Genomic DNA, 13,128 nt, shown 5'->3' with positions numbered 1-13,128 from the left:
GATTAGAACTGATGGCTTGTCCATTAATTAGCTAGTTCAGATGCTAGTAATGACATAACAATAGAAATGTAGATAGAGAGAGAAATAATAAAAACTGTGGTGCCTGAAGCAGTTCCAAGCAGCTGCACATTGATTCCTCATTTACTTATCATCAGCCGCACAAATGACTATATCTTGGAGATGATTTGAAATGGGACATTAACACAAAAATATATAAAGTTATTACATGAAAATTACAGTTCCACAACCTCACCTAGAAGAAGATATTGGTGCAGCTGCAGGTTTACTTTGCCTTTGGCTTACTTTCATGTACAAACCCTGAAATAAGTAGGGCAAAATTTTAGGCAAATTACATAAAAGAAGTTACACATAACAGTCTGTTCATTGAACACTCAATTGGTTCTCTCCATCTGCTTGCCAGAAAGATTTCAAATAATCATTTGCATATATGATGCATAGTATAAAACTCTTTTTGGTTCCCAACGGACAGGGTTGGAACTAAATCTCTGACAATTTGGTCTTTCAAACTAGGAGTTAACTCACTCTGTTAACATCCCCTTCCAATTTTACTTATATGTAAATCCAATCTAGGTATCCTCTATTGCCAGCTGCTGACCTGGGAACCTCTGTATGGTTTTTTTGTTCCATTAAAGATCCTATTGCTTCAACTTTAGCAATATGATTCAACCCGTTAAATAATACTTGTATGCAGTAGAGAAGAGTCTACAGATAGAGAATAGTACATTGGTTGTATGAATAGTGGCGCCAGTAGTCATGCTGATATTCTGATCAGGAACCAACTCAAAATTCATGTGCTGCAGAAAGATTGCAAGAGCAACTATGGCTTCCAGCAAAGCAAATTGATCGCCCACACATTTGCGAGGTCCTCCACTAAATGGGATGAATCTGCAATAAGAAAGTTGCCAAATCAAAGTGATTGATGTTACACGGGAAGGGATTACATTCAATAAGATTCAATGTCTCCAGAAGCAGGAATGTTCACCCGCTTATTGTGCTCAAAAGGAAAGACAGTTCGATGAAACAAATACCTGAAATCAGTATTTGTTTCATTAGGCACTGGACCATCCAAGTCGAATCTTTCTGGTATAAACTCTTCTGCATTCTCCCAGACCTACAAATATTATTGAAATACAAACAGTAAGCAGTTAAACAAAGAAGCACATGCATAGCTAACAAGAAAAAATTTGGGATCCAAGATGTTGCATGTGCATAATCTTGAGACTAGTGATGTGTTGACTTCAAAGCTGTCCCATCTCTCTAAGCCACTGAACTGTTATCCAAGTCAAATGATCCAATGTCTAAACATCACTCAACAAAGGACTCCAATAAAAGTTCACAGGAAACTCGTTGAATCAAATATGTTGGCATTAATCCACTGGGCTCAAAATAAATCAACTAAGGACATCAACCGGCTTCGCCAATGGATAGCATAAGAAGAGATAAGTTTTCAATGATATCCATTATAAACATATAAATACAGTGAGAGAAATGGAGGAGAGAGAGTTGTGCAGGAAGTGTGGTTCACGTAAATACGAAAGTGAAAAGGAGACCACATTGGGGGAAAACTATATATTGAATAAGAGCCAGGAATCCCAGGTTTTTTCAACGAAAAGAGCTTATCAATTTTTAAGAGCATAGAAACTGAACTGATACCTGAGCACAATGATGGATATTATAAACTGAAATCATTATGTCTTGACCTGCATTAACCTTGTAATTTCCAGGAAGCACATCAGGAACTTGAGCTCTTCGAAGTAAGACCTAAGAGGTGTGAGTTCCCTCAGAAAATCAAAAGAAAATTTTGTTTACAACTAACTAGAATACAGGGAAAAGTTGCAACCTACAGGAGGATGAGGGTAGAGACGAAGTGATTCAGTAATGCAACGAGTCAGAAATTTTAGATCCTTAATATCTTCATAAGCTGGAGGCCTGCCTTGCAAAACTCTGTCAACTTCTTCCTGCACTTTCTCTAAAGCGGAGGGATCCTGTATGAAAACATTTAGGATCGATACAGTAATCCTTTTTACTGAATTACAAAAACTTATTGAGGCAACTAACAGAATCTTTTTCCATTTGATCATACATTAGCAGCAAAGCCAACAGCAAGCCCTAATCCTAGTAGGATTGGCTTTATGAATTCTAGCTAGCCAATCATCTCTATCCATTACCATATCATCTATAAGAGCATTATATCCCATATCATTCCTTTGAGATTCCAACAAAGTTCTTTTTTGGTCTTTATCCATCTCTATTGAGTTCTCAAAAAGGTTTTTAACAAGCTTTAGAACAAACACAAGAAAGAAAACAAGTACACAGGCCAAAGACATAAAAGGCTGAAAATTCATGAGATAATATTATTGAGGAGTTTTTTTGTTTATTTTTCATTATGGGAAGTTGAAGAAGTTTTGGACCGTAACCTACTTAAAACTTCTCACTTTATTATTCGGATTGAATATATTTATACACAAATGGTAACTGTTCATACGGAGACAGTTACACACAGAAAAAATTGCCACTAAGAAATAAATAATTGTATAATGAATGAAAAACTGTCTCTATATTTTGCTTAACTGCCTATAGTTTTTGTACATGTTTTTTACACTCCCCCTCAAGCTGAGATGTAAATATTAAGGAAACCCAACTTGAATCTTCACATCTTCAAACCGAGTCTTCGGTAGATAGTCTCTGATAGACCCTTGGTATGTAAAAAATCCACCTTCAATTTTTCTTTTTATGAAGTGCCTATCTATTTAGGTCATTTTGAATATGTTGAGTTGCTGTCAATATTTTAGTTAGACAACTAAAATATTGGGTGTTTGAGAGGTCTTTCTAATAACACCTCTGTTGTATCTTTAATGTCGGAATACTTCTCCTTTGCGGCATCCCAGATTTCTTATGTCGTCTCGTGGAGGATGACATTTACTTTGACTTGTTGTGTCTTCATTAACAGTAGATTTATTTTACTGGTATTGCAACCAACATCATCCTTCAGTTCCTCTATAGATATGACTAACAACAACCCCTCAAAGACTAATTAGGATTTGATTTGACATGTCTCTTCTTTTTTGCAGGATTGGAGAGACGGTTGCAACTCTGGTTGTGGTGATAGCGAACGAAGATGAAGGAGATGGTTAGTGGCCAATCTGTGACAGATTCTCTGACTGTGGCTACATTCTATGACCATCTTTGTTGTTCTCTCTCTCTCTCACTCTCTAAACTCTCTGTCTCACCACTTTGATACCATGAAGAAGTTTTGGACTATAAACTCCTTAAAACTTTTCACTTTATTATTCGGATTAGACATATTTATACACAAATAGTAACTGCTTATATGGAGGCAATTGCACATAGAAAAAACTGTCACTTAGGAAATAAATAATTGTATAATGAATAGAAAAATGGCTCTATATTTTGCCTAACTGTCTATATTTCTTGTACACGTTTTTATACAAAAGTTTTACCAACAATATGAATCCAAAGTGAGAGCAAGCCTTCCAATCTGAAAAAAGAAAGTGATAGTGAGCCTTGGTAGCAATTGTAAGATTGCTACTTTGTGCCCAAAATGTCATGTGGCCTCTTTGCCAAAAAGACAAAAAAATAAAAATAAAAAAAGCCAAGGTGTTGTGTACAAATGACCCTCCTAGACCCTTGCAAAACGAGCAGCCTTGTGCAGTAGGGATGCCCCTCTCATATGCATGCAAAGTCATAATTACTCAACTAGGTTATTGAGTTCAATCTTCTTTAGCTTTAGTGACTTGAACTGACAGCCACAACAAGGTTTTTTAAATTGTTTTGACTTTTTAACAGTTAATATTAATGAATCACGTGCCCATCAAAGAATAAAGAACAAATAAGAAGTACTTATTGCCCATTCACATAACTGCCATGAGCTTTTACTTACCACAGTTCAATAAGTATCTATTATTTGAAAATAGTAATCCTCATATAGGGTAAATGAAGTTCTCAAATTCTGAAAAAAGAAAATCAGAAATCAAAAGGTGAACTTCCTTTATTTCTATTTGAACTGTATGAATATTTTTCAATGCCATTTATTTTTCCTTTCCAACATACCTTAAAAACATAAGAGTTATATGCCAAAATTTTTGGTTGCCAACCAGCCCTCAAGTAAAGTTTCGGCTTTGGCATTGACTGAAACCAAGAAACAGAAAAAATCAAACGAAGAAAAATCACAAGTAGTTTATTAACCACAGTTTAACTACAACAAATAAACAACAACATATCCAGCCTTTATCCCACTATGTGGGGTCGGCTATATGAATTCTAGACTTCCATGTATTTCTATCTTTTGTCATATCTTCATTTAGGCACATACACTTCATATCAAACTTTAATGTCTCTCCCAAAGTCTTCTTAAGTCTGCCTCTACCTCTTTTTTTGATTAATTGTTCCATTTCATCAACTCTCCTCACAGGAGCGTCTTTTGGTCTTCTTTTCACATGACCAAACCATCTTAGTTTAGTCTCTCTCATCTTCTCCTCGATCGGCACTACTCCTACCTTATTACGAATAACCTCATTTCTAATTTTATCTTTTCTTGTATGGCCGCACATCCATCTTAGCATCATCATCTCCGCTACGCTCGTCTTTTGCTCATGCTGGTATTTGACTGCCCAACATTCTGAGCCATACAACAAAACTGGTATTATATCTATCCTATAGAATTTTCCTTTTAGTTTTAATGGGATTTTACCATCACATAACACTCTCGATGCATGTTTTGGATCCGACTAAGTTTTACGTTGGCTGTCCACCTAACACAACCCTCCTCCTCTATCATAGGCCTTTTCTAGGTCTATAAATACCATATGCAGGTCTTTTTGATGATCCTAATACCTTTCCATTAAGCGCCTCAATAGGTATATAGCTTCCATTGTTGACCTACTAGGCATTAAACCAAACTGATTTTCCGAGACGTCTATTTCTTTTCTGAGCCTCTGCTCTATTACTCTCTCCCAGAGTTTCATGGTATGGCTCATTAACTTAATTCCTCTGTAATTTTCACAGTTTTGAACATTTCCTTTGTTCTTGTATATAGGAACCAAAGTACTATTCCTCCACTCATCTGGCATCTTTTTTTATTTAAGGATCGCATTAAATAATTTTCTTAGCCTGGAGAAGCCCTCTTCTCCCATGCCTTATGATTTTTCATCTTTTTTAATGCTTGCCTTATTTCTTTTGAACTTATGCGTTGATAAAATGTATAACTCACGTTCCCTTCGGAATTACTAAGATGTCCCAACCTAACTCTTGTGTCCCTACCATCATTGAATAATTTTGTGAAATACTCATTCCATCTTTTCCTTAATCGCTTCCTCATTCACTAAAACATTTTGATTTTCATCTTTTATGCATTTTACTTGGTTTAGATCCCTTATTTTTCTTTCTCTTGCTTTAGCTAATTTATATATATCCCTTTCTCTATCTTTTGTATCAACTCGTTTATATAGATTCTCATATGCTTTTGACCTTGCTTCACTAACAGCTCTTTTTGTTGCCTTTTTCGCTTCTTTATAATTTTTTAGGTTTTCTTCATTACTGCACTGATATATACAAGCTTATAGCAAGTTTTCTTATTTCTAATTTTCAATTGTACATTTTCATTCCACCACCAAGACTTCTTAAGGTTTGGGGCTCTACCATTTGTCTCTCCAAGGATTACATTTGCCGTGCTTTTCAGGCAGTAGCCATTTCCCTCCACATTTAGTTTGTCTGTCCTTCTCCATTCCACTCCCTTCTACCCCTTAATTTTTCTTTGAAGATTAATTGTTTATCCCTTTTAAGTCCCACCACCTAATTCTTGGGTTTTGTTTTATGTGATTTTTTCTTTTCCGATTTCTTACTTGGATGTCAAGTATCAAAAGTCTATGTTAAGTAATCAAACACTACCCTGGTATCACCTTACAATCCCTAGAACATAACTGATCCTCTTGTCTCATGAAGAAGTAATCTATTTGGGTGCTTAATGTGACATTTTTATATGTGATTAGATGTTCGTCCTGTTTTTTGAATCTAGTATTGGTTATGATGAGCCCATATGCCATAGCAAAATCTAGAATAGACTTACCCTCATTATTAATTTCCCTGAATCCATACCCTCCATGTACCTCTCTATAGTCGTTTCCATCTCTACCCACGTGACCATTTAAGCCACCTCCTATAATCACTTTCTCTCTTTTTGTATCATTTGTATGAGTCCCTCTAGGTCCTCCCAGAATTTTGTTTTTATCTCCTCACCTAACCCAGCTTGTGGTGCATATGTACTAAAGATATTCATAGTCATTCTTCCTAAACCAACCTTCACCATAATAATCTTATCCCCTATTCTCTTTACATCCACTACCTCATCTACTAAGTTTTTATCCATAATAATCCTCACTCTATTTTTCGCTCGATCATTTCTTGTGTACCATAATTTATATTCAATTTCTGATACAATTTTTGTTTTTTTCCCTACCTATCTCGTCTCTTGAAAGCACATAATATTAATCTTTCTCCTAATCATCACATCTACCACTTCCATAGCTTAATCTGTTAATGTTCCTATGTTCCATGACCCAATCCTTTATGATTTTGATTTTGATTTTGATTTTGGCTTTGACTTTGAATTTGATTTGGTTTTTGGTTTTGATTTTGGACTACCTTCTTTACCCGCATCCGGGCGCCGATATAGTGACCCTAGCTCACTTGACACTACATGCGAGCAGTGTAACGCGTCATTATGAAGGGTTACGCCCCAACGGTTTTTCATAGTTTTTCTAGAGTTCATGTTTTGGATTCGAATAGGTTTTTCATAGGACATCTTAAATGCACGACGATCATTGTTTTGTGAGGGTTGAGGGAGGGCTATTTTTTTAAGAAGCCTCGTCCTAGGGTTGTAACTGAGTTGAGCCTTGCTCTGCTCAAGCTTGGTTCATCAGGAAAAAGTCAAGTTTGAGCTTGAGCTTAGCTTGTCGACAGCTCATTTATTATGTTGAACGAGTTTGAGCTCAACAGTAAAGGATTGGTGGAGGAACTGCTGCACTTCCAAGAAAATAGAGCAACAGTGCAAACGAATGGTGGAGGCAGCGGAGGTTTTGATGGCGAGGGAGATAGACGGCGGAGGCGACAAGAATGGTAGAGATGGATGGCGTTAACGGCGAGAATGGAGAGAAGGAGGCATCAATGGTGAGGGAGACAGATGGCGGAGGTGGCGAGAATGGTGGAGAAGGACGGCATCAACACTACGAGGAGGAGTCGACAGTAAAGGAGACGAATGGTGGAGGCAGTGGTAGTGGCATTAACAACGAGGGGGACAGATGGTGCAGGCAACAAAGCTTTGACCTAGGGTATCCTTCACAAATTGACAAATGGAGAAGAAAGGAGGAGACTTAGGATTAAATCAAAACCAAGCATAAAATCCGTCTCTAGTTCTATCTCTGAGGTAGAATTTTGATTAAAGAAGGAAAACTTCCTATCTCTGAAGCATTTTCAATTAAAAAATAATATTTTGAATAAAGCCAAAAAAATTCCATCTCTATTAAAAATAATAATAAAAAATATTTTTATTTGCAAGCTTGTTCACGAACTTGTTTGTGAGTTGAATTGAGCCAAGTTTGCCTTGCTCAAGCTTTGCTCGTTTATGAGTCAAGCTCCAAATTGGAGTTCAATCTCGACTTGTTTATAACACAAGTTGAACACGAACGAACTCTTACCGAACTAAATGTCAAGCTATTCACGAGCCACTCGGCTCATTTACAACCCTACCTCATCCTTGTCTTGCAATGAGGTTATTTCCACAATTCAAACTCGTGACATTCCAGTCACAAAAAAGCAATTTTACCATTGCTATCAAGCCTAAATAAGAAATACAAAACAAAATGAAAATGCATCAATAGGCTAAAACTTCTTGGACTATGTTTCCCCTGTCAACCTTACTCTTATTATTTTACATATATGCATATGCATGCCTATCATCTTATACACCTTAAAAACCCATAGAAAAAGAAGTTTGGTGGTCCTTCAGGTTTATGGCAGCTCAAGGCATTTAAAAATAGTACTACAAAATGAATCTAGATGAGTATGATACTATGATATAGGAGTTGACAAAAACAACCAAAAACCAAAATATGAAAATAAAAAAAGAAATAAACCAATTGCTTCTTTGTCATTTCACATAGTATTACAAAATCTTAAAGGAGTGGATGTTCAAATTTCTAAGCCAATCTCAAAATTAGTAGAACATTCAATGAGAGAATAGAGAGGAAAAGCCGATTGCTAAGATAAGCACAAAATATTCCATTACCTTACTTAGAAGATATGTTGTCCAAGTCAACACTGAGCCAGTGGTTTCATGACCAGCAACAAGCATTGACAAAAGGTCATCTCGTAGTTGCATGCTTGAAACCTGGATCATAGTGGAAAAATTTAGAAACAAAAAACCAACTCTTTTCTCAAGTTCAAAGCAAAAGGCCTACCATGCAAGAAACAAAACATCATAAACAGAAATGATGGCCTGAAGTGGAAATAACAAGACAGCTCTTAATAAGGAAACCATTGCAATTCCATGTCTTCTAAATAATATACTACACCTTCACACTCATAGAAGCAATAACCTTAGAGCATTTCCAGTGCACAAGGCTCCCTACTTTGAAATAGTGGGAGGAGGGTTGTATTTATATACAACATTCCCCTTGCTTCTTTGCAGAGAGTCTAGTGCCACAACTTGAACCCATGGCCTTTGAGTCACAACCTTGTATGATGATAATTTGTATAACATAGTACTTCAACTATTTGCAGAATTGAATCAGGGCAAGTAAACTCTTTATAAAAGATAAGGAAAGGGGGGAAGACAGGGTATACGTGTTATGTATACTGTATACTGAGGTGGCACACCAAATCACTTCCACATCATTCAGCCGAACCTCCATAATGTCTCCCTCCAAGGATTGAGTCTCCATATTGAATCTTCAAATGCTAGCCGGTCATGTGGCAAGTAAATCTCCAATCTCTTCCGCCAACAATCGAGCACGTGAATCTCTAGTCCTTCCATCGAAGATTTCTCCCTCTAGAGCTTTAGTTCATTGTGATGTTTCTCCAAATGTCAGCCTCATGAGTTGGCAGATTGCATCTCCATATTCTCTCTCCTCAAAGATCGAGGATCAATATTGTGGCACATCCTCGGCTCTACCGATGGAACTCTCTGCCAAAGTAAAAGGCTAGAGCTACTGGTTTCAACTGGGTTGTATCCATCCCTTGAGGAGATTGGTCTCAACCAATCACAAGAGAGTTCATTGTCAATGATGGGTCACTCCAACCCACCATCACATAACCAAGATGTGGTACTATTACTATAATAATCGGTCATTACACTGATTAATGGAGGGTCAAGTCAAAACCAATCACACACATCCTCAGACTTCAACTTTAAGACCTAAGACCTCAACTGTAAATGGGGGTCTCGAGCTGTCAGAAACAGATTGATCAGAACATTGGAACCCTCTCTCTCTCTCTCTCTCTGTGGTGATTGCTAACTCTCTTCCTTCCAACTCTAGTGATCCATGTATGCTTAATGCCTGCTGTGATACCTGGCTCAACGCTACAACCCTCTACGAAGACCATTAAAAAGGAGGCAGGCAGAAAAAACAAAACTGGCCCATATAAATCAGTGAAACTCTAGTAAAGGAGAACTCAGATATAAACAGTCTCAGTATGGGAGTCTAAAAGCTTATTGCTACATATTTCATCCATATTAAACCAATGAAGTTTAGGTACAAGAATATATATGTTGTGAGCAGAACATGTCATGGTTATACATAAGAGCAGAAAGTCCGCACAGACCTCCTCTCTGCTAGCAAGCAAGAAACGAAGAATGCTTGGATCTGTATCATTTACATACTCCTCCTCATTAATTCTTTCACCCTCAGATTCTACAATCTCTTTGCACTTAGCAATGAGTTCTTCAACAGTTCTTTGGATCAATGTAACAGCTTTCTCAGCTTTTATTTGTCGTGGGATAACTTTGCATAAAGCTTTAATCTGCATTATTTATGCAAAAGAAAGCAAACAAACAAGGTCATCATTATCAAATAAAGTAGATCAGAAAAGGCATGAAAAGGGTACAAGAATCTGCCTTCCAGTATGGTAAGAGATCAGTGGAACGGGCCTCTGCTTCTTTTAATGCAGTGTAAACAGCATCAATAACAGGACTATCAGCAGTAAGGGAATCAAAGTTGTAGTTGAATACAGCAAGACCGATTACATCAAGAGTCAATTGAGAAAATTGTTCCTCCATGTTCACAGCAGAGCCATTGAGTGTGTCCATTTTGAGCTTCTCCACTAATCTCTCAGCACATTTGCAAAATACCTGATCAACAACTATTGACAAGTACTTCTTGTGAAGTGATGGAACTACTGCCCTGCGCCTTACCTATCACAAAAATTAGACTATGTGTTCAAAACTCTAGCACCTACAGTAACCAGAATATGAGGAACTTTAGGTTGTGATTACCACAAAGTGTCATGCAATGAGAAATCAAAAAACAAAGAGAGATAGGTTAGCATCAAAACCCAGAATTTGAAATGTCAAACCAAGCTATTTACTTCTAGAACCTGGTGTGCAGCCAATTCACTAAAGAATTTTAAGGAGAAAATAATGGCAATCCAGAATGAAAACTCCAACCCTCATTTTGTGGTTCATACAGCTCCTAGAAAATTGTATAATATACCATTAAGTTTTTTTTTTATTTTACCACTTCAGAAAACGAGAACCATCACCACATGTCATGTGAACGTAAGAAGATAGTTTTACATGGTCCAGAAATATAACACCAAAATTTCATCATACGTAAACTGGCTTCCAATTTCTAGAAATAGAAACTGGTGAGGGCAGTTTTTGTGTTTAATCTCCAGGCATTGCAGTTAATATATCAAGTTCAATTCTGGTACAAGGAATGTGCTATAAAATTATAAATAATTAGTGCAAGAACATCTTGTTAAACCACTTAACCATATGCAATACTAACATCCTTATTATCATTGTCCATTAATAAATAATTGGGAACAATAGAACCATATAAAGCCAGATTTTTTGTTGATGTTTTGCATTGAGAAATCTGTCTAGAAGATTAAGAGAACAGCAGATCCCTTAGGTGAACGAAAGCGGCTGGAAATTCTAAGTTAGGGAGAGGCTAACTTAGGTGTCTTATTATAAGGGTTAGTTTAGTCTTTGTGTAGGCTAAAATTAAAAGACCTTGTAATTACCGCCTTCTATCCTCTATAAATAGAAGGTTTTGGCAAGGCAGTCGGACATAACAAACTATCATTCTTTTGTCTTTGAATGCGAGTGATATTGCTGTAAAGAGAGGAAAGGCTTTTGTGTAAGCGAGAGTTCTTTGTAATCTCTGTGAGTGTACAGTGTACTCGTGTGGTAGTGGATAGGGATCTTGTAACTGTTTTCACTGGATTTCTAGTGGATTGCTCTCGGACTTGTGGCTGGATGTAGGGCTGTATTTGCAGCCTGAACCAGGATACATTGCGCGCCTCTTGTGTTGGTTTGGTTGTATCTTTTCATTCTTTTCTTTTGTTAAATTCTGTTCTTGTATTTACAGTTTGTATATTTCTGCATTGGTTGATTTCTGGGTGAGGAGTGTTGAGAGAATTGGCAAATAAAGTATTGATTGAGTATCTAAAGAGCTGCTAATCTTAACATTTTTGCAAGAAATCAACAACTTACAACTAATTTCATCCTTAAATTTTTCAAGCTAACACCATAGAAATAGCAATTAGCCCACATGGGATGAGGGCAACAACAAGCAAACTTGGACACATTTCTTTCACTGCCAAATTATAACACCACCACCAACATACCAAGCCTTTATCTTACTATGTGGGGTTAACTACATGAGTTATAACCTTGTATTCATTTCTATCTATGGCCTTAGCTTCTGTCAGGCCTTTATAACTTATATTAAACCTAAGAGTCTCCTGCTAAGTTTTTCTTAGTTTTTCCCTACCTCTTTTCCAAAATACTCGTCTCATTCCATCCACTCCTTTCACAGGAGCCCCCTATTAGTCTTCTTTGACATAACCAAATTATCTTAATTGTGCCTCGCATCTGCCAAATTATAACAACTTTACCAAGATAATTCAATTTCACAACAGAGAAGCAAGCGATTACCGTCCAAAGCTGGCCTTCGGCAATGGCAAAACCGGAGCCGAATAAGAACTCAGAGACCTCCGAAACAAGCCCCTTGGCATACTTGCCATAATTCCTGAGCACATGCTTGGCAATGGCCGGGTCACTCACCACCACGAAGTTCCTCGGACCGGCGGCGAGCCGGTAAATGGGGCCGTAGTCGTTCATCCACTTGAAAAGCGGGAGGAACAGAGCTCCGCCCAGAAGGTCCGAAACGTCATCGAGCTTGGCGGTTGCAATGGGTATGTTGGAATCGTCTTTGCCAAAGCTGAGGGACCGAGTCAGGGAAGTGAGCCAGTCCGGGCTGACCCACGAGCCGGGCTTGGTGGTGGGTGGTTTGTTGTCTATGGAGGATTTGATGCGGAGAGAGCGAGGGGCAGTGGCGGTTCTATGGAAGCGGCGGCGGGTGGGGTTTGGGTGGAGAGGTAATGGAGGAGACAGAGAGAGTGAGGATGGCATGTCGATGATGAAGATGAATCAGAAAGGAGTTTACTCTACTCTGCCATTCACAGTTCAGAAGTGGAGCAATCTGCCATGTGGGCGTCTGGAATTTGGCTTCGGATCAGATATCCCATTCCCATTGAGTGGAAGTGGGACGAACACTCACTGATCCACACACTAACCCAACTAATAATGCCACCCAAATTAGGGAGTTTCAAATTGATTAATCAAAATAATTTTATTATTAATTAATGATAAATATATGGAATTTTATTTATAATTGTGGGCAGATCAGATCAGATGGCATATTGAAGTTCTTGAGCCAGGCTTGTAATTGAAGTTTAGGCCCATAGCCCATCAAGGCCCTATATATTCTGATGTAATGTAATAGGCAAATCGCCTAGAAGGAAGAAGTTAGAAGGTGTCTTAAATTGTAATCAAGTATTAGCTTACCTAAATATTTATAAGACCTT

At 37.6% G+C, this 13,128-nt stretch overlaps 1 protein-coding gene across 2 annotated transcripts; it reads right to left on the bottom strand.

The window, feature by feature from the left end:
- LOC127789113 (carotene epsilon-monooxygenase, chloroplastic) lies at positions 1-12,831 on the bottom strand. Of its 2 annotated transcripts, none has more exons than XM_052317900.1 (9): positions 12,197-12,831; positions 10,151-10,447; positions 9,859-10,056; positions 8,324-8,425; positions 1,866-2,006; positions 1,675-1,782; positions 1,050-1,132; positions 744-906; positions 1-318 (listed from the first exon to the last, which is right to left on the bottom strand). In XM_052317900.1, exons 1-9 carry the CDS (start codon positions 12,671-12,673, stop codon positions 250-252), a joined length of 1,638 nt encoding a protein of 545 aa, XP_052173860.1. In that variant the 5' UTR covers positions 12,674-12,831; the 3' UTR covers positions 1-249. The 2 variants fall into 2 exon arrangements, with proteins under 2 accessions (XP_052173860.1, XP_052173861.1); XM_052317901.1 differs by having other exon boundaries at positions 1,675-1,731.
- Positions 12,832-13,128: the final 297 nt, after the last annotated feature.

This window comes from Diospyros lotus, chromosome 13, assembly GCF_014633365.1.
Source record: "Diospyros lotus cultivar Yz01 chromosome 13, ASM1463336v1, whole genome shotgun sequence".
NCBI lineage: Eukaryota > Viridiplantae > Streptophyta > Magnoliopsida > Ericales > Ebenaceae > Diospyros > Diospyros lotus.
This window is presented reverse-complemented; position numbering and strand designations above follow the sequence as displayed.